At 41.2% G+C, this 21,836-nt stretch overlaps 1 protein-coding gene across 2 annotated transcripts in view; it reads left to right on the top strand.

Annotated features, from left to right (window-relative positions):
- The first annotated feature begins 1,202 nt into the window (after positions 1 to 1,202).
- LOC137333084 (sestrin-1-like) overlaps positions 1,203 to 21,836 on the top strand; it is a 41,542-nt gene continuing 20,908 nt past the window's right edge. Inside the window, exons 1-2 of one of the 2 annotated variants that reach the window (XM_067997202.1) lie at positions 1,373 to 1,463; positions 5,421 to 6,783. Coding sequence is in view for 1 of the 2 variants with exons in the window: in XM_067997201.1 (XP_067853302.1) it covers positions 1,371 to 1,463 (93 nt within the window). In the remaining variant the exon portion in view is untranslated. Of the gene's footprint in view, positions 1,464 to 5,420; positions 6,784 to 21,836 lie in introns of both variants that reach the window. The other variant, XM_067997201.1, reaches the window with a different exon arrangement.

The raw sequence follows: 21,836 nt of genomic DNA, 5'->3' as shown, positions 1-21,836 counted from the left end.
AATTTTCTCAAGCTATTTGTTCTTCCCTTGTCTCATTTCCTGAGGTCATTGATTCCTTACTGGCATACAATTCCATGGATATTTGGTGCCTACCTCGGTCAAATGACCGTTCTTCATGGGTGATTCTTCTCAGTGAGTGTAGGCTGTTTAACCGTGGAAAACATCACAGCTAACCCGATCCTGTCCTAAACTAATACCCACATGTTGTCAGCTGTGGCTCAGTGGTAGTCCTCTTTCCTCTCAGTTAGAAATTCGTGGGTTCAAGTTCCACTTCAGAGACTTGAGCACAAATCTAGAATGATACTTCAGTGCAGTAATGAGGGAGTGCTGCACTGTTGGAGGTGCCGTCTTTCGAATGAGACGTTAAACTGAGGCTCCGTCTGCCCTCTCAGATGGATGTAATTGATCTCACGGCACCAGTCAAAGAAGAGTAGGGGAGTTATCCTGGTGTCCTAGCCAATATTTGTCCCTCTGTGCCAACACCTAAAACAGATCTGGTCATTATCACATTGCTGTTTGTGGGACCTTGCTGTGCACAAATTGGCTGCCACTTTTCCCACATTACAACAGTGGCTGCACTTCAAAAGTACTTCATTGACTGTAAACGTCCTGAGGCCGTGAAAAAGTGCTACATAAATGCAAGTCTTTCTTTTTTTTCTTTCACAGACATGCACTTTACAACTCTTGGGGATCTTCCAGACTCAATACATCATACACCACACAATTATTTTTCTGCAATGGTGGGTGGAGGGGGTCTTTGTTGGATCACATGGTCACATAAGCAAAAAAAGTAAGCTTTGCAAACTATATTTTGGAGCGGGAACTGTCTCTGTCAAAAGTTGCACCCACTGAGTAGTGCTGGGGCAAGACTGCAAGAATTCCACTTCATTATAAATATTTTTTCTCGATCTGTTGCAACTTGATCACAACCATAGAATCTGATGAAATTTCGATTGCGGATTGGATGATCAGCCTCCAGCTGCTTGCATTCCGATTGGCCAGCTCGCCACCTTCCTCTTGGAGACAGGGATAGGCTTCACCCAGCCTTCTGATTGGCCAGAGGTGACGCGTGAAAACCAACGCGCGGCAGCGCAGGGAGAGAACGCGGCTCTGATTGGCCAAGGGGGTCGGCGAGGCCACGCCCCCTCCCGGGGACGGGCTGTGCGGTGATTGGATGGGGGCGGTTTGAGTGACAGGTTGGGTGCCTCCTTCCTAAGGAGATTGTGTCCTGACTTGTACGGAGGAAAAGACCGGCTTTGCGGGACAAAGCCCCGGCTCCAGCGAAACAAACAAGAAAAAAAAAAGGAAGGAGAGAGAGAGAGAGGGAGGAAAAAGCAACAGGGAGGAAAAAAAAGCTCAATGCAAAGAAAATGATCATCAGTATCAGCGAGGAAAACGACAGGAACCCAGAGAACATGGCAGCGGGGGAATATTTAAACCGCTGTCAGAGGATCTCCAGACAGGTAACCGTGCAAAAACAATATAGATATGAACAAAAGGAATAGGAGAGAAAAACAGCAGCAGCAGCAGCTCCCTGTACAATCAAATAACCTGATTTCTTTTAGATTGGGGTAGTGACAGGCTGACCACTAGCCAGCCCTCACATTCCAATCTGATTTATTATCACATCTTTATGTGTTCTTGCAAATCTTTCATTTGCAGGATTGAGTCCGGCGACTTGGAAAAGAATTCATTGAAACTTGTTTTGTCCAGTTGCATTTGCGTTTTCTTTCTCTTCTTGCCCCATTCCTAAGTTAACATTTGTCTTCCTCGTAATGCAGTGTTCCTTTTTATTTTATACCTCCCCTTTTTTTCGTGTTTGTGAATTTCAATCACAAAGATACAATGAAAAAAAAAGATGCTTTTTTGTGCATTTTCCTACTAAATTGATCTCTCCATTGAATTGTGAAATTAATGTTTGATTCAGTAGGTTGCAAACTTTGCAAAAATTAATTTTTTAGAAAGGTAATGTAACTGTTTTTTTCTCTTTCATCTTCCCCAGTCGGCATTAATTGTGTATAAATTTGCAGAATCTTTCCCATTAAGTGCAATCACTTTTTCCTAGATTGCATTTTGCATTACGTTGGCCAATTAAAGTGTGATTGCAAAATGTAAAAATAGTCACTCTAAAATTACAGCACTGCAAATTCCACCGCATCAAAGTGTTAACTACTGCTCCGAGATAGCAAACACGTCTATGTGTTGCTTATTTTAAATATTCCAAATCCATTTGATCCAGGAGTAAGATCCCCGTTGTAATGCAGTGATGCTATATGAATCGACTGAAATGCAATCTGTTTGCATCATCTTTCGTTTTTTTTTCCTCCTTTTCTTTACAATTTTTTTTTGTCTTGCTGTAAAGAAAGCATTTGGCCAACATCGATGCCAATCAAAGTTGTTTTTCTCTTTCAGCCATGCCCGCAGTGTGTGTTCTGCCTGGGCAGGGGGCGCTGTGGTAGAGATCTGCTTGTTTACATCATTGCTGGATTTATTCCAGTCTCCTTTGTGATTTCATTTAAAGCTGCAGAGCTCCCCTTTCAACCTGCCAAATTCTGCAGTTCAGAATCACCCACTGACAAATACTTGTGCATTCAGATTGATTTGTAAAGATAGACAAATAGATTTATTGTTGCATTTTTTTTTGAAGAAAGGAAAAATTCCTGGAATGAGATTTAGGCTGTTGAGAAGTGACACCAATGAGACAAAGCCTCATTTTTTTATTTTTTTGCTGTATATTTAAATTTCTATGATCAGACCAGGAAAAAAAGCATGCGTCAGTTTAATATATACCATTCATCAGCTAGTGTGTTTTTTTGTCAAGATTACTTTCTGTTCTGCAGTTGCTAATACAACTGTCTTTCATCTTATCCTGTTTTTTTATTCATTTTCTCACCCTTTGTGCACTCACTGTGATTTCTCTCTCAATAATTTTTCTTGCAAGCTTGTCACAAATGGGATCCAGGGCTTCAAAAATATATTGGATTTGTTTCTTACTGAACTGCACCCCAGACTTTTAGGATTGAATCCATTATTAATTTTTCAGTTACTGCTTCTGTGTTTTAATTAAAGGCCTGGTGCAGAATTATTATGAAGTGGGGCTGGAACAAAGCCCTGGTGAAGTGCTGAAGCCTGACTGCCTGTTTACTAGGTCATGCTGATTAAGATTACCACCTGTCCTGTTTTGGACTGGATAGTCCAGTTTTTGAGTTGACTGACTGATCCAACTTCTAAAATGGAATCAGGATGCCTAAAAATATGTTTCTTATAAAAACATCAATTTTCCCAATTATTTCTGTGTCTTAGGACTTGGGAGCATTAATTATTAAGGTCATTAAAGTTTTCAATGAACTTTCATCATAGCAAACAACTAGCCACCCAGTTTTGGACTTCACGGAAAGTAACAACCGTAACAGTGCTGCAGAATTCTAGGTTTTGACCATTTAAGAGGACAAAAGCATCCAAGGGGAAACAAAACTGGGTAAGGATGTATGAACCAGACCGGGAGCCCACTGCACTAAGCTTGGGGTTGGAACAGTCCTGGCTCTGTTTGAAGGTCACCAGGTGCGGTTGAAAAGAAGGTGGCAGAATCATAATCTTAGATACTGTGGAGTGAATGCCATTATTACTGGAAACAGCTTATGCATTCCTTAGCTGTAAACAGAATTGCACCACTGTTGTTCTCTTTCTGTCGCCTTGGACCACCATCACAATTTTCCTCCGTTTTCTGACCGACATTAGTAATGCATCTTTTAAGAAACAAATACAATGTCCAGTTTTCTCAAGAAGGTGCTGACTCATTCTGGCCTGTGGTTCTATGGGTTCCAGAGCCTTTTAGTACACATGCAAATGAGTATTCTTTATGTTTGAGTTTTGACATTAAGCACTGGCAGGCTTTTTAAACTGTGGAGGACAGCACAACCAACCCCAATCCAATCCTCACCCCGCATTCACATATGTAAATATTCCAGCAGGCTCACTGAATGGCAATCAGGAGTGTGAAATATGGCTAATTTTTCATTGTCCCCAGCTCAAGGGCACCGAAACCAATTGTAGTGCTCTTATTGCCACCCCAGCTGAGGAAATCTAATTCAGCACAAAAAGGGAATTAAATCGATGGGCTGAATGGACTCCTTCTGTGCTGTAACCATTCTATGATTCTGTGATTCTAAATCTTGAACCTAACAGGTCCATGTGACTCAGCTGTACAGTAGGCGGTACATTTATCAACTGAGCTATTTGGGGAGCCTTTGGCACTAAAGTTTTCATGATTATAGTCTTGATCTGAGGGATTCTTGTCATCCCACCCTTTCGTGCTGATCAAGACTATGCTTGTCATGTGTTCATTGCTGTTCTCAACTAATAAGAACCCAAAATCCAATATTTCAATTACACATTCATTATCTGTATAGTAAGAATATTGTCTACTATGGTGATGTAGATTTTCTAAAAAGCTTGGGTGGGATTTGCTTGTCTGCTGATGTTAAGCCTGCCTTGGCAGTAAGTATGCACTAATCAAGCATGGTTATCACCAAACCGTTAGCATGGGGTAATCACATTCATTAATATCAATTACCATTAATGATCAAGACAAAACATTAGGAATGTTCAAAGTGAGGCTGGATGCTGTAATGGGAGATTTAGGGCACTAGACAGATGTTTCGATGGGCTGAATGGCCTTTTCTCGTCCTTGACTTTTCTTATGCTCTTAATAAAAGACATGCATTGGACAGTTAATAATATGATTTATACAGCTTAACAATGAGGAGTGACCCACTAATGAGAGTAATTTTGTCCTCACCAGAAGTAAATGCCATGTTTTGTGGAGTATAATCTACATATTTTTAACAGTTTATTATTAGAAGAGAAAAAAGGAAATGATGAACTCTTCAAAAACAATTTACCAAGCCAGAGCTGAAGTAGGTCAAATCAAATGAATAAAAATCAGGAGATATAAAGAGGAATACAGATATTACCTCAATGACCTTCAAAGCGGGCCCTTAATAAAGGTTTATGAAAAATGGTGGAAATATGCCACAAATTTGTGAGGGGGGGGTTAGGAAGAACTGATTCCTGGTGGAAAAAAATGAAGCAGTTTTCAACGTGATGAGCAAGGAAGACAGCATGTCCAATAAGGCCTCCAATTCTGGTAAGTTTTCTTGACATTATTATACCATGTAATTTACTGTCTAAAACTTTCAACCACATATACTGTAGGCTGCCATGATATGGCTGACAATAGGATAGGAGGAAAATGTATTTATAATAATGATTGTCAACATTTGTCTTCATTTCACAAAATGTGGTCATCAAAATTAGTTTGATGTCTTACGTAGCCGATTTTTTTTATTTTCAAAAATAACCCTCAAATCACACACAGTCAAAATCATATATTCATAAGTCATACGTTCATATCTACACAGATCATCCACATTCCCGAACTCATCCACTACTGAAACTTCATAAGAAAATACTGTCATCAGGCAGAAGGAAAAATTGAAAGAGAGGATGAACACTACTGCCATTTAACCTCCTCAACATCCAAGGAGCGCAACCCAGCCAGGAAAAGACAATGCTGGGACATTGTAAACCTAGTTGCAGGATCCTCTACCTGGCCACCTCACCAAAGGATGGGGTCTTCTCTTGGGTACCTTGGAAACATGAAGGGACACATCAGCCATAGGGGTCAGGAGTTCTCCCGTCACTTTCAGCTACCCACCCACATCTTGAGACAGTGAGAGGCAAGGAGCACCCCAAAGCCTCAGAGCACTGTGAATGCTTTGAATGTCGTCTAGACCTTAGACTGACTGCGTAGCAACATTACATAATTGTATCACGTTATGTAAAATGGCACAGGCACGGCTAGCTGAACAGACTTGGTTTTGGTCAGTCTGTTGACTGCACTAGTCTGCATCAAGCATCCTACTGAGTCCAGATCAGGGCTGTCACCATTCAGAACCGCTTGATGTCCTCTGATGGCCAGCATGGTGGGATTGTTGAGGAACCTTTGAGTTCCACTTTGGATGATGCGCAGCGCATCTCCATGTAAGACAATCTTTGTAGTGATGTCTCTCCTCCCAATGTTGTACATCAAGTAGTTTACAACAATGATCGTCAGTAATGTAGTTGACCGCCAACTTTCTGATGTTACGATTTAAAGGATCAATAATAGCTTATTTACTTTTTTCTTTGAAGTCTTATTAAATAAACAACATTATTTTTGTTGCTGATATGTTTCGGCCTACTTAATGCAGGAAAAGTGGATACTATATCAAAATCAACTGGAAATTCACTGGGGATGAAGGGCAGAAAATAAGTACTCTAGGGACTTCCCTCCGTTAGAAAAGATTGTTCGGTATACTTTTCCACCTTCCCCAAAGGCATAGTGGATAAATGTATCACTAGATGTTATCAGTGACACAGACCATGAAGGTCCCAGGACAAGTTCCTGATGTGTGCAGATGTTAACCAAGGAAATCATTCTACATAACCCTAGCTAGGGAGAGGAAAATAGGGGTTTTCACACCTGGTTGCCATTCAGTGATTCCTGCTGGAAAGTGTTCTTTGTGGGTGGACATTGGGTCAGGGCAGGATCAGACTGACTGCAACGTCCTCCATGCTCCCAACAGCCTGCCAACACAGAGTCTAAACTCAAACGTGAAGAATGGCCAATTGGGTGATGTTCAAGACGGCTGCCAGTGCCTGTGGAATTGTACTCCAGCAAGAGTTAGCACCTCCAGGAGAGAAGAAAGGAGGAGCAGATGGTGGGGGAGGAATCTCTTTCCAGTAAGGAAATGCTTGTATTGCTACCTGTCAAAAAGAAGCTCATACAAGATCCTTGTTTGGATAATTATCGCTGCGTCCTTTTCTGGTGGCTGATTTTGAGGAAAGTCTGTACTGGCGTCTTTCCAGCTCCATGATACTGGCGTTAAATGCAAGTCAAATGGGGACAGTTTTCCAGCCAGCACCGAGTCTTTGATGTGCTTTTCAATGCTGGAGTCTGCATCTGGAGTGGGAAGAATGTCACTTTTGGCAATATCAATCTGGTTGGGTGGAGATTGGCTGGATCTGTCATCTTAAGTGGATAAAGGGGATCTTTTAATTGGGCTTGACATTTGTGGGTCTTTTTCTGTTTCCCCCCCGCCCCCCCCCCCCCCCCCGACCTCCTGCCCCAGTCATAATCCCCATTTGAAAAAAGATCCATGATCCCATGCCTTGCAGTTTTGGTTTCTGGAGTGCTCTGACAAATGCACAGTATTGTCTTTATCTTGGACCCTTATATCCTTAATGTGCATGGAAGCTGGATTACTGTGACAGGTAGTTTATATGATTGAGTATGCACAGTGCACTTTCCATTTATGACATAGTTCGTAAAGCCCCTTTAAGCCAATTTTACAATACTTATCGGAGCCTTTAAATATATTATTCTGCTTTCAGATATCTTCTATGGTTACATCATGGTTTGTCAGTGAATCTGAATCGTTCCATAAATCTCAGTAGTTTTTTGTGTAGTAGAACATATCACAGCAGATTTGTCTAAAGTTGGTCTAACTGTGTGGGAGATACTAAACTTAGATGCTGCCTGATCTGCTGAGTGTTTCCAGTATTTTTTCTGTTTTTGTTCCATTCCAGATGCGCACGGGGAAAAAATGTAGAAAATGGCAGTTTGCCCTATCTTCAGTCAAATCTACGTCTTAATCACTGACTTAGCCACTATGCAGGAATCTGTTATGATTGCTTAATTCAGTGCATAAATGCAAATTTGCTGTATGTACACCAAAATAACAGAGATTTATAGTGTGTTGATGCACTGTTAGACATAGCATTTTAAAACAGTCCATTTGACCCTTGTGCCCAATTCTCAGGAATCCATTATTGGAAATAATTTGAAATTATTGGAAATAATTTGGTGCAATGACAGTTTTCTGCTTCTAGATGGTTTTAGCATGTTTTGTAAATAGTGACTATTATTGTTAGCCCTGAAATTCCTTGTGGGTTTGGTGGGGGGAGGTTTCTGCTGATCTACCCACCTTAACTCTGCCGAGAGACCAGCGGAACCCTAAGGTCAATGGTGGAGACCCTCAATTGCAAAATATAATCACTTCACCACCACCTTCTCAGGAAAAACTAGAGTTGGCAATAAATGCAGCCATGCCAACTTCATTCTCAACCTGAGAACAAATATAAAAGATTTGGTCGTGTTGTGATCCTGGCAGAGTTTGTGGGGTTAGTGGGAGGGCATCTCATTTGCACAGGACAGGTGGACACAAGCATCACTTTGGCTGCATTTCTGGCTCTCGCTTGCCCCATGCTGCTGGAAACTCCAGCACCTGTCTGAAGAGTGGGGAGTTGCCCAGGCCCCTTGACCTTGGCACTGGTATAATCAGCCACATGGTTGTCTTTCTTTTAAAAGCCATTCTTCAGGGATCGAGACTGCTTGCACCAAGTCCCCACAGTTGCCAGGAGTTTCCCTAGTGTCTTTACATCTGCCTCCTTACAGGGCAATTGACAGGCCAGGACAGAGACTCCCTAAACCAAGAATTCCCACTTCTACCTCTGCTCTACAGAAGGGACCCAGCGTTGTCCACTACACCCAGTGAGGTGAGGCTTCCCCCAAGAGCACATGTAGGCCCCCACTGGTTCCTGAAGGATAATAATGAACCAGTTAGGATTTTTACAACATTCCATCAATTTCATAGTCATTTTTTTTTTAATACCATTTCACACATTAACCAGATTTATTAAATCAATTTCACAACTTGTCATGGAGGATTTGAACTCATAACCTCTAGATTGTTGGTCCAGTATCATGACCCACTACACTCTCATTACTAAATGCCCTAATGACATGATCTTTGTGGTATCCAATTGCTATGTCAATTAGCCACTTGACTGTTGGACAAAAAACAATGTTTTCATGAGCTTCGCAAGCACAGGGAAGTAATTCAAACAGTGGTGTAATTTGTACATCGATGTGTCTGCACTTTTTTATATATCTGGTGGGAAATGGAATTGGTGGTTTTGGGCATGGGAATAGACTGAGATGTTCAAGTGCTTAGAGCTCCAGATCTCCTAGGCAGAGGTTACTTAATACTGTCCTGTATTTTGCATTGTTGTCATTTTGCAACACTTTCCCATTAATTAAAAGAATCAAGGGGCCCACTGTGTGTTTCATATATAATATGTGAACAAATGTGCATCTCCCTTCACACTCTATGTGAATCTACCAATCTGCTTACTAGGGTATGGACTATTTTTGCGGTAGATACTTTTATTAAACCTTTACAAATACATCATGATTCTGTTTGTTCACGTTGTATCATATGCGCTAAAGCAGAGCACGTGAAATAAAACTAAAACGGAAATAATTAACTAATGTTACCCAGTTCACCATTCAGTGTTTTGTAACACATTACGATGACCACTTTGGCCGCACTTTGTTGGATCTGCAGCTCATAAGCATGCAAAAACACATTGAACATTGTCCTTAACACAAATGCAACCCTTCAGATATTTGCCCTTTTTGAATTTCTAGTAACAAGATTGTTGTATATCCTTCGGTTTTGATGGTCTGTCATTGACAACTTGACTTTCAAAGGATGTTGCTGTTGGGATAATCTGGTACAGCTTTGTGGATCTGATGGAGACTTTGAAGAGCACGTTAACAAAAGGCATCCTTTGTTGATGGCAGACATCTGAGATCTACTATTGTGATTTCAGACAAACGTGCTTGAAAATCATTACGGTTGCTCTAACTCTGGCCTGCCTTACATCCGTCAAAGAAATATCTGGTAGCTCTGATAACCTATTCATTCTGTTGAGGGATTCATCAAGTTTCTCATATTGGACAGTAAGAAACAGTTTTGTGGAAATGACCAGTGCCAGCTTCAAAGAATGCTTTTTACCACATCTAAACAGATAACTAATGGATTCACAACTATTTAAGATGTATCCAATGAGAAGAACCAAAGTGATACCAAGATGACGCACTTAACGATGGGAAATAGGAACCAAGATGATCTCTCTGGCAGACTTGCTAATCAAATATCTGAGCCAAGAGGTCCTCAGTACTCCAGGATGCCATTAATGATTGACACCTAGTTTGGTACATTAATGGGACCTGGAGGGGTGGCAATTCATCTAACTCAGTACCAGATAACCTGTAAGCCAATGCTGTAATGAGTAGGGTGGTCCTTTCTGGAAAAGCAGCGTGAAGCTTACCAGTTTTCTGTGCTGGTAAACTCTGTAGTTTTAGCTAATTAAACTCCAGAAATATCTCTCGGTAGTTTGGTTTGAGCAAGGTGATGGGTTTCCGCATGTGTCAGACATCTGGAGGACAAGAAAAGAAACACCCCAAATGGGAGAACATGGTAAACCAAATGTAAAAAGAAAGTTCAGAAATTGCAATATTTAAGAACTGAAGAAGGCATGGAACAAAAATAGGCCATTTGGTCTGTGAAGCCCATTCTCTTAAAAGACCATTACAGTGCAAAATAACACAGCCTAAGCTGTATCACAAGGCTAAGATAACATTGGTTGAATGCTTTTCTGTCTTGTAAAACATCTAGATTGTATCCCTACATTACAACAGTGACTACACTTCAAAAGTAATTCGTTGGCTGTGAAACACTTTGGGATGTCCTGAGGTCACAAATGGCACTCTATAAATGCCAGTTCTTGTATTATACCTTATGTAAGTCCCTGACCACCAGAGTCCTCTGAACAGTCTCTAAATTACTTCTCTCTCGGTTGTTAGTAATGATGGCCCAAACAAACTTTACACCACTGCCTGTGTCAGTGACATTCTGCCCTGCTGTTAGCTGTCTGCTTACCTGAAATCAGCTTTCAAAAAAATTAATATCTTTTTAAAAATACCTTTGTTGAACATGGTTAAAGTTAAGAATTTAATTGCACACATACATTGAATATTTTTGGGGATATGTATGTGTACTATATATATTTTTTTTAAAAAGCCGGGAGTGAGTTTAAAAAATTCCATTCTAAGCTACATTTGTGATTCACTCAGGCTTTGATTTTGTGGGTTGCTGCATTTTCTGAACCTTTTGACACATTCTTGTCAATGTTGCCACGAGGCTTATTTAACATATTGGTACCAGTATACCATAGGAAAAATTGTACTTAGTTATATGCTTTTAAAATGTAACACTGAATTTTTCACCTCAAAATGCTTCCAGCACCATCATCACCAGTGACAGACCTGTAACCATCAATAATTCATCCTGGTGTTATGTAGCTCAAAACACACTGTCCAGACATAACCCAAGTTTGGAAGAACAGCGAAGGAGGAGAGAAAGTACAGAGTTGACTGATAAGGGCTTTGAACTCTGGGCCTGTAAACTCATCCAGTGTAATAGCTGGACACACTGGTATGTAGAAGGGGAGTGTAAGATTTCAGTCAGCAGATCACACTGAATATAGCATCTAAGTGAATTGGCTGTGACTGGTGTAATTCTTAAAACTAGCCAGGTTTCTTCGAAGTCCGGTCGGTGATCTTGCATTTTTGATCAGTAACCAAAGGACGGGTTCAGTATCCGCAGCCACAGCAGTGAAAAGTGTAAGTGTGCCACAAGTTTGTTTTTGAGCCATTTTCCTGTCCCTGAGTTTCGTTTCCGTTGGAACGAGTAATAGTGGAAAACGAACAGATATATTAATCATTGAAATGTTACTGGGAAGGAAATCTGAAAAGGTGCTGGAGAAGGCTCGTGAGTGGTGAAGATAATCTATCCTAAATTTGTGCTTCTGGTAGCACCATTTTTCTGCCAGCTGACTGTATTGTACAGGGAAAATGTGTTGAGATAGAAAATGCTGAGTAGCCAGCCATTCATGACTCAAATTGGTTGAGTGTCATGGGGAACACCGACAGCTCAGGGAGCAGCATGTACTCCCAGTGATGAGGGGTTGAGATGCAGATCAAAGGTGTGACTACACAGACTTTGGATTTTCTGTTGTTGTAAATTTAGATTGCCTAACAGAGTTTAACCAAACTAGTGGAGAGAAGGAAGTTCGGCTACTTTGGAAATAATAAAAGAATGTTAAAAAAAACTTAGACCGTGAAAGAGCTATTTGGGCCAAAAGCTTGTTGCTTACACTTACCATGCACAGTGTGCTCTGTGGTGATCTCTGTCCAATCCATTTAATTTCCTGAGGAAAGACCTTGACAACTTTCTCTCTGCCCCTCCAGATAACAAACTAACCTTACACTATTATTCATCCATGGATGATAATGTGTGCTTAGCCCCTGCAGCCCAAGAACTGTGATGTTCCATGTAACATTTGGTTATCTCCATCTGCATTTATCCTTACAACCATCAATCCCACTCCTAAACAATTATTTATTCAGCTCTTTTTGGTGCTAATCAACATAATACCAGCTGCTTTATCTGGGAGTCTGTGCAATATCCATTACTCTGAGGGGAGAAAAGGTTTCTTCTCTCTAGCTTTAGTTGAGGATTTTTAATTTTATGTTAATGTCTTTTAGTTCTGTATTCACAAATCAAGTTAAGTAACCTATTTACATTTACATTATCCACTCCTCTGAGCAATATCAGACCTGGTTTAAATCATGTGTGGGGACCACGTGATCAGTTGCCATGGTGATGGCCTCAGTTAAACTTTAAAGCTGGTGAGACTATCCCAAAATATCATCATTAAAGTGGGAAACTTGATTCTAGCACCCGTACTCATGGGAAGTTTTCTAACTCAGATCGTGGAACAACCTATTCCAGAGTCACCATATTAGCTGCTGTGGAAAGTATCCGCTCTGTATTTGCTCCAGCACAATTTATCACAATGTGGCTTTTATGGAGCTTTTTCAATTTTTTTATTTAACCATAAAATGTTAAGCCTGAATTTTCAGGCTAAGCTTTATTCTTTTCCCCAATTTTCTCCCTCTCCTGAAGACGTTGACTCATGCTAGCATACCCCTCCACGGGTCTCGGCAGTTCTCCGGTACCTCAACCAAATGGCCACACCTCGTATGAGTCTAATGCATCGTGTGTTAGCAGGCTATTCATTATTGGGGGGCCTCACAACTGAGCATCATCTTGCCCTTGCCCAATGTCTACATGTGCACTATCCAACAGGAGCCACCGGATAACAATCAGGAGCTGGAACTCTGGCTGATTTCTTCTCTTTCCGCCCCCGCCCCCACCCCCCCCGCCCCCTCTGTCCAGGGGCACTGACACCAATTGTAGCGCCCCCACTGCTATCTCAATTAAAATCAAGTAATGCAGCACAGAGGGAGCAAATCTGGGACCTTCCAGTCTGTATACTCACTATCACACCAGGCAGCGTATTCATCCACCAAGCATGGAAATTTTTTTTAGTACAAGTGCAATTGATGACATGATGCCACCATCTCACATCAATGTGGCAATCATTTCAGTAGAACGGCAGTGTCCTTCAATAATCAACGAATCTCTGGAGTGAAGATTTTGCCGAATATATTGTTGAATATATTGGTTTAAGTTCTGAGGGGGTCTGAGATGCAGATCTATTGATACGATCACTCATAATTTAGTGCTGTTGCAAGTCAGACTCAGTAGGCCACATGAAATACCAGTGGCAGATCTTTATACATCACTTCTGCCCATGAAGTGATGTAGCCTGGAACTCTGTCCCTTTATAAATTCAGTCCAGACTTGACCATCCCTGCTGAACCATGCTTGTCGTAGAATATATTAGCTGTGACTTGCTCATTGATACCCAGCACAATTTCTCCCGATCTTTTTGTGCTCCCAGAAACATACTAGGGTGAAATTGGTGAAACAGCTCTCCTGGTTATGGCTGTCTGCAGCTGCACCCTGTTTTTCTGCCTTCTAATGCCCCTCTGAGCTGGGTTTCCCCAGTGATGTAACCGGCACTCACTACTTCCATACAAATAGTTCAATAACACAAAGCAACCAACTGAGAAATAAACAGGAGAACATCAATTCTAATTCTTTTGTAATCATTTTATTGTTAAAAGTGGAGCCGAGGGAGAGACCCTCAAACAGAAGTAAAAATTGCAACACCACCTATTTTATTCCATCAAATGGAAGTATTGTGATTTTTAACCCTTTGATGGTAGAAGGGTTTCTTTTTGATAGCTCATTGTATTTTTGAAAGCACTGCAGGCAGGGGAATACAAGTGACCGTCTGATGATGGTACACCTACTGCACTCAAACTTTTATGGCTAATATAAAACTCTGGCAGGAATCTAAATACTTTGTAAAACATAATAAGCAGATATTACAGGAGCACCTCAAAAACTAGCGGCCTGACATTTTCAATATTTGTCCAAACTATCAGTGCAGGCTTAAAGGTCTCTCTCAGTCTTTCATTTGCATTTGCTTTCTTTTACTGCTGTTGCCTTTCATTGTCTTCTGGCTTTTCTATTTCTCTTTTTCTTTCGTTGTCCTTATTTTTCCTTCTCTTTTTCTTCATTTGTTCTATTCCACTCATTCTCTTTCGCTCTTTGCCTTTCATGCTCACGGCCTCTCTCTTCTCATTCTACGTGTCTCTCTGTCTTTCTATTTTCTTCCTCTTTTCCGCCTCTCTTTCTCTTTCCCTTTTCTCTACATTTCTCTTCATTTCTGTTTTTTCTGCTCAGTCCGAGTACTCCGCAAAGAGCACTAATGGTGGATGGAAGTGGGGGTTGTGATCTCGGAGAGGGTTCAGTGACTGATGACGACATCCATGGCGTTGAGTCACACTGTGACAGGATTCACAGAAGGCTCGACAAAAGTAGAGATTGACACCCTAGACGATGTCAGCAAAGTGACTTCTCCACTTTCATTGAGCCTGCTCTACAGTTAGTGTCAACTTTTAAAATGTTCCTCTTTTTGTAAAAAAAAATTGCATTTATTTTTGTTGTGGGGCTGCAATCGCACTGCAGTGCTGTTGAGAATTAATGACTTTGTTTTTGCCTGATTTTAATCAGCTGTGGACTCCTGGGAACTGCATCATAGAGGTGCTAATTACTACTCACAATCAAAAATCTGCAGTGAATGGAAAATAACTGCTGCATAGGATTAAAGACACATTATTACCCCCCAGCCCAGTACTGAGAAAGTCTTCAATGAATCAGCACTAAATCCCGAGGTCGTCCTCTAGCCAAATCTGCTAACATAAGGTTCCACCTGCTTGGACCCGAACATGATCTCAGTTTGTTTGTTTTTTAGAAGAATATGTTCGGAAATATTCCAATCCCGAGTCCATACGTGCACTTTTCAGCATGGACCGGGTCACCAAATAGAGATCAGGCGCAGGAGTTGTGTTAGATTTTTTCCTTTCCCCATCCCAAGTGTCCCCAAATAAAGATCTCCTTTTCTCACTGCTTTTCCTGAAGGTGGGGACATATTGTGGGCTGTGATTCCACAGGCAGCCCTCCTTGTTTATCATTTGTGAGCCTAGTGTCATGTGGCTGCTTGACCATGGAGCTTATTGTAGCCAAGACAAATTTTGTCCACACGTACATACATGCACGCTCTCTCCAGCAGGAGTCACCTGATAGTGATGTGGGAAGTTAGGCTAGTTTTTTTCCGTCCTAGCCCATGGACTCTGAAGCCAACTGTAGTTCCCCAACTGCTATTCGGCTACGGTCAACCAACTCAGCTGGGGTTCAAATGTAGGGGTACTCAGGAATCTTTCATTTAAAAAAAACCCCACAATTGTTATAAAACATTCTGATTAATTTGGAAGCTTTTGTAAAAGAGCGAGTTGCTGACGACATTGCCGAGGGATCCGCGAGGAAGGACTCACTGAGATTTCCTGGGTGAAGGAGTTCCGTTAACATAAATGGGATAATGCCGTGATTCCGCAAACCTGGAGGGGAGCTGTCCTCGCAGAGAGTCCAGGTCGGAATTGGGACTACGGTGTTGCAGCCCTGCCTTTTAAAAAAATTAATTTTGGGAGATGGGCGTCGCTAGCAAGGCCAGCATTTATTGCCCATCTCTAGTTGTCCTTGAGAAGGTAGCAGTGAGCCGCCTTCTTGAACTGCTGCAGTCCATGTGGTGAAGGTACACCTTGGACATGCATTCACTGCAAGCACGAATCCCACTGGGAGCACATGTCGTGGAGCTACCCCATTGCTGCTGAAGTATTGTGCATTAATGATTGTTACTGAACCTATGCTCCTTTACACTGCCTCAATAATAAATTGCAGTGGCATTGCCCATAGTGAGTTAATAAATATAAGGTTTTTTATGTGTAAGATTGCAGCAAAGTTAGGAGATAAACTTCAGAAACTTGCTCCACAGAGCCACCTAGTGGCCAGAGCCTGAAAATACATTGTGACGGTTGACATAGCAACATTGAATGGGAAATATTGGTATAACAATTTACAGTGGTAAATGTTGGCACAAAAAGGTGATCAAAAACTGTGACAACAGGAAGGAAGGTTTGAGGACAGGAACAGTGTGGCCTAACACAAAACTTTTAATAATGCATATAGATGCTTTTCTGCCTTCTGTTAATTCCACCATTGGACCTCTACATCTGACCCCTCATAGTTGCAAATTAACCCATTTGAATGACTTTTTCATATATCATACCCATTCCCTTTTACAAGGAAGCCACAGACCTCAGTCTAGTTCCTCACCCTAACAGCACAGAAAAGGTTTGAAACTTGGCATATCAGAAGTCGTGAAACCATTCTGCGGCATGTAGTCATTCATCGTTATCCCCAGGCGAGAAGGAGGACAGGAAGACTGTAACCAGCCTGATACCATCGGGCAATCAGGTGCTTGTGGTGGGTGCATTGTTCCCTTGCCGCGTGGGAATGAAATCTTATCACTTAAGGTGTATTTTCTTTCCCAATTTTCTTACTCCCAAATGTATTACTTCACATTGAACTGCAACTGCCACTTATCTGCCTATCCTGCAGTTTTTCACAACGCTCTTGTCATCAGAAAATGTCAATATTGTTCTTCAATTCCAGAGTAGAAATATTTATGTATATATTTAGTAAACAAGATTGGCCCCAACTAGGATCCTTGTGAACCCCAATGCACCCCATCTTTCCAATCCAAGAATCTTCTTTTTACCCCTGCCCTCTTTGCTCTTAAACAATCTCTGTGTCCATATGGTCATGATATATATTGCAGCACTTAGTTACTGTATTGGGAGAAACTGGACACTGTGATAAATGGCACAGTATAGTTAAGGCAGGAAAACATTCCCAGCTCTGTATCATCCTTCAGTGGGGTGCTTGGGTAACTTGAAGTGTGTCATCTGGTGAAGCCCCAATGCTCTGACATTCGTGTTTCTCTGTGTAACACTATCATCAAAAATGTTGAACCTCCTATCATCTCACATTATGGAAACCACTTCAAAAAAGATTTATTTATTTTTGTGTTTTTCCTGCAGTTGGTTTATCAAAAACAATTCAATTTGAGAAACGTTAAATATAAAAGCTTTTTTTTGTGGAAACAAACACAGAAAAGGTTAGTGTCTCATTAACATCGCTTGCTATTTTTTTTCATGCTCCTGGGGAAGTTCTGAGGACTTGATTAAGCCGAGCATATAAAAATGTGTGTAAATCGTTTGGTTTGATCTAAACCAGTGTAGACCATGAGGGAGTCTATTTTTAAACCTTATAAGGTTAGAATCTACCAGTACAGAAATTATTGGAGTTGGGTTAGGGGAGTGGGGGGGGTAAAGCAGCAAATCTTTTTGAAGAGAATTGAAAAAAATGTTGCTTCCCCATTGGCTCCAAATAGCTGGTGAAAACTGTTAATCATCAGTGAGAGTTTGGGAGGGGCCACTCTTACATTGGAGCTCATGGGTAATCCAATACTGTATCAGCTCAAGTCAGCAACAGATGAGGCTTCCCACGGGCGAGCAGCTGTTGTGTCTGTCAACAGCACGGCCTGTATGTGGAGATAGTCACGTTTCAATGCTGATGAGGGTTGGCAATAATTGAATCGGATATCAGACGAGCCTGTTAACCCTTTCTTCATTGACCTTGTGCCAGTGTATTATTGTAAACAATCAACAGCAGAAGCTCTTAAATGTGTTGACCTCCTATCGGGTGGTATTTCAAACCACTAGCAGACATTTGGGGGGAGGTGTTAAATTTGCCCATTTATTGGGTGGTACAGTTGCTTAGGAGATAGCATTCCCCTAAATTCATGTCGCTAAAGATTTACTTAATCCAGCTTATTTATTAAACAGAAACTACCACGGAACAATCCCCATGATTCATTCCAGCACAGCTTACCGGAAGCCTTCTGCCATCCTGAGTGTAAGAATTCTGCCAGTGTTTTAAAGGGGCGCACTGCCTTTAGCTCCCCTAAGGTCAGAGGTAAAGTCTCTTGACTTTGAGCTGTACTGACCACAAAGATCCCCTGTCCGATCCCTGGCCTGTGCTGAGTTATCTTTTCTCAGCCAGGGCAGTGAAGGAAATGGCGCCATTAGCCGCAGTTGCATTAGCGAAGGGAAAGATGGCCAGGACTTCCACACAGCAACCCCTACTGAAAGTGCTTGTGTATGGATGTCAGTTGAGAACAAGGGCAGGCTCAGCTGTGTCAGGTAGACTCCCAGGACTCGCTGCCAAGGCTTCCCCCCCTTGAATATTTTTTTAATAACAAAATAATTTGTATTCATATAGTTATAGTGCTTCTCCTTTGGAGAATAGCTCAGAGCATTTTGGGATGGGGTCAAAGAAGGAAGACAGAAAGAAGGAGATGGGAAAGATGATTGAATCAAAAAGCACTGTTGGAGAGGCTTTTGAAGGAAATGAGAGAGATAGCAAGGGTAGTTTTGGATGTTTAGCCAAATTTTTGTCCCCCAATGTTTTTCTGTGGAGCAACTTGTTCCATAGGTCAACGAATCTTTGTAAAAAGAAGTACCTCCTGAGATCTAACCTAGTTCTATGCTTACGTAATTTATACTCGTGTGTCCTGATCCTCCCTAACCTATCTAACTCAAATAGCTTATCCACATGGACTGAATCTAATCATTTCACTATATAAAGACCTCAATCAAATCTCCATAAAGTCTACATTTTTTCTAGAGTAAAAAACCCCAGCTCTCTAAGCCAATTCCAGTAACCAAAGGCCTTAAAACTAGGTATCCATCTAGTGTCCCTCCTCTGAACCTTTTCCAGAGCCTCTGTATCACTTACCATGTGAGGGGACCAACACTGGACACAGTATTCTGAATGGGACTTAACCAAGGCCTTATACAAAGACAGTATAGTATTTTTTGCTTTGTATTTAATCATCCTGGTAATACATCCTAATGAGCTATGTATCTGCACACCAAGTTCCCTCCACTCCTCTACCTGAAATCTTAACCTGATAAGGTACATTTCCTTTCCTTATTCTCACTGTCAAAATGTATTACTTCACACTTCTCTGTATTAAACTTTATCTGCCACCCATTATATTCTTGAATTTGGTGTCATCAGCAAATTTCGATATTGTTCCTTCAATTCCGAAGTCCAGATCATTTTACTTTGTCAAAATATTTCCACATGACAATAATGTATCTTTAATTAGAAGTTCTTCCCTTTTCCATCCTCACAAACAATCATATTGAGCAAGACACAAATGTGACCCAACGCCTCAGCAGCACTGCAGTCGATGTGACCCCTCTTATGACATTTTAATACACCAGGACCATTGCCCTTGTTAATAAGGAGTCCGCCCTTTACAACACTTATTAATTATTTTGCTTCTCCTTTCTATGGCTCTTGAATTATTGAACCTTATTTGGTGAAGGGTATCAAGGGGTAGAGATTCCACTTTGGGCGCAATCAGGAAATTGGGTGCGAATTGAACTTGAAATTGCACTGGTTAGGTTACAGTGCAAGTTTCTGCAAAAAATGTATCACAGACATAAAATCTTTCATGAACCAGCGCAGTCGGGCAGTGATGTAGAATGTAATCGTTTATTTTTTTTCTTCTTTGCATTAAAAAATATTCCTTGATTGTATTTAAGAGTGGTAACCTGGTGCTGTTTTATTAATATAAAATGGGGTTATCACCAAAAAATAAGCATTTTTAATAAAGAGTGTCTAGTCCTCCACCTGTGAATAACCTGATCTTAATTTACTGAAAATTACTTTAAAGAAATTATACTGAACCATTTACTCGTTTACATTGGTCAGTTTTCTTCGTAAATTAAATATTTTTTAAGATGTAAAAACTTTTCAAACGCGCCTACTAGTGCTTGTACGCCTAAGAAAACAAGCACAACATGAAGACCCTCCTCGCACAGGCGAAGTTGGTGGAAACTTGCCAGTTTTGTGGGCGGGGCCGGCTTTAGGCGCAATGATTTTTAAACCAGCGTTAAAAGATGGCGGAAACTCAAACGTAACTTACATTTGAATTTCCGCGATCTTTTGCACGGGTTCGGCCGATTGCGCTGATAAAACTTGCGCACAGTAACGGAAACTCTTGGCCCAAATGTATAAGTTGTGTAAAATTGTGCTCTTATTCTCCGAGATGGTTTCAGTCATGTTTCGCTGTGCGTGTGTTTTAAAGTTGATGAAAAAAAATTATATAAATACAATGTAAATATTGCTGCAAAGCTAGCAAGAGAAGGAAAGGTCCAAATAGGAACTGTGCACTATGGGAAAAGAACTGCTTTCATAAATAAAGGAAGGAAATGATATTTTTCAGTTTTAAAAAAAACCTTGTGGTACTCATATAGCAAGAACAATATAAGTAATTTTTTATGGAAGTAGCTTTTACAGTTGAATATCGCCGTTCCTTCATCGTCGCTGGGTCAAAATCCTGGAACTCCCTTCCTAACAGCACTGTGGGAGAACCGTCACCACACGGACTGCAGCGGTTCAACAAGGCGGCTCACCACCACCTTCTCGAGGGCAATTAGGGATGGGCAATAAATGCCGGCCTTGCCAGCGACGCCCACATCCCGTGAACGAATAAAAAAAAAATGTAGGGTATCATCAAGGTTGGAAAGAGCGGAAGATGAGGTAGACACCCAGCTTGGGATACAGGCTGGAATCTAATCCAGGGCTTCAGATTGTTTATATGTTACATATAAATTGAGTGAGTTACATGCTGGAATGTAATCCAGGGGTTCAGATGGTTTGTTTTTAATATATCTACCTTTTTATGTATTAAATCTTCTCTATAGCAGCCACTCCTTTAAGTGTCGCACTTACTTCCTGCAACACTTTCCCTGCCACCCTTTTTTGATTGTTCTAAAGCAGCACATCCTCCAACTTTCCATCGGCGACGCCACAGGAAATCTCTTGCAATTAGCGCACATCTGTCACACTCCAGATATCATGCCTCAAAGTGTCACACTTTTTTCTTTAACAGATTGTCTGGCATCTGTAACAAAGAGGGAAAAAAAGCCAGACATTTCATGATGGGATCTTCTGGCCTTGAGATAGAAATTTACACGCAGATGCAATTGGCCCCAGCAATTAATAAGCTCCTAAAATTACTTGGACTTGCCTATTCAGACAACTTCCCCACAGGAAGAATTGATCCGTGGCTCAATAGGGACAGGCCAGGTTATCAACATCACAACTGTCTACTCATGAGCAATGCCATGGAAAAACCACTACCATGAGGAATAATAATGAGATTGAATTTCAGGCTGGAATCTGTTTGGAGAGTTTAGATGCTTTAAATATTGGACGATGCATACCTGAGAGTGAATTACAGGCCAGAATCCAATCAGGGGGTTTGAATGATTTCATGAACAAAATTTTGAAGCTTGGGGGGAGCTAGTGGAAGGAATGTAACTTAGAGAGGGTGGGGGAGGGGGGAGAGCAGTACTGAAGCTTGAATTACCTGGTTTGTTAATAGCTGCTTCGTGCAGTTTCTCAAATCCAGCCACTTCTGTGTTCGCTGAC

Source organism: Heptranchias perlo, chromosome 15 (assembly GCF_035084215.1).
Source record: "Heptranchias perlo isolate sHepPer1 chromosome 15, sHepPer1.hap1, whole genome shotgun sequence".
Lineage (NCBI taxonomy): Eukaryota > Metazoa > Chordata > Chondrichthyes > Hexanchiformes > Hexanchidae > Heptranchias > Heptranchias perlo.
This window is presented reverse-complemented; position numbering and strand designations above follow the sequence as displayed.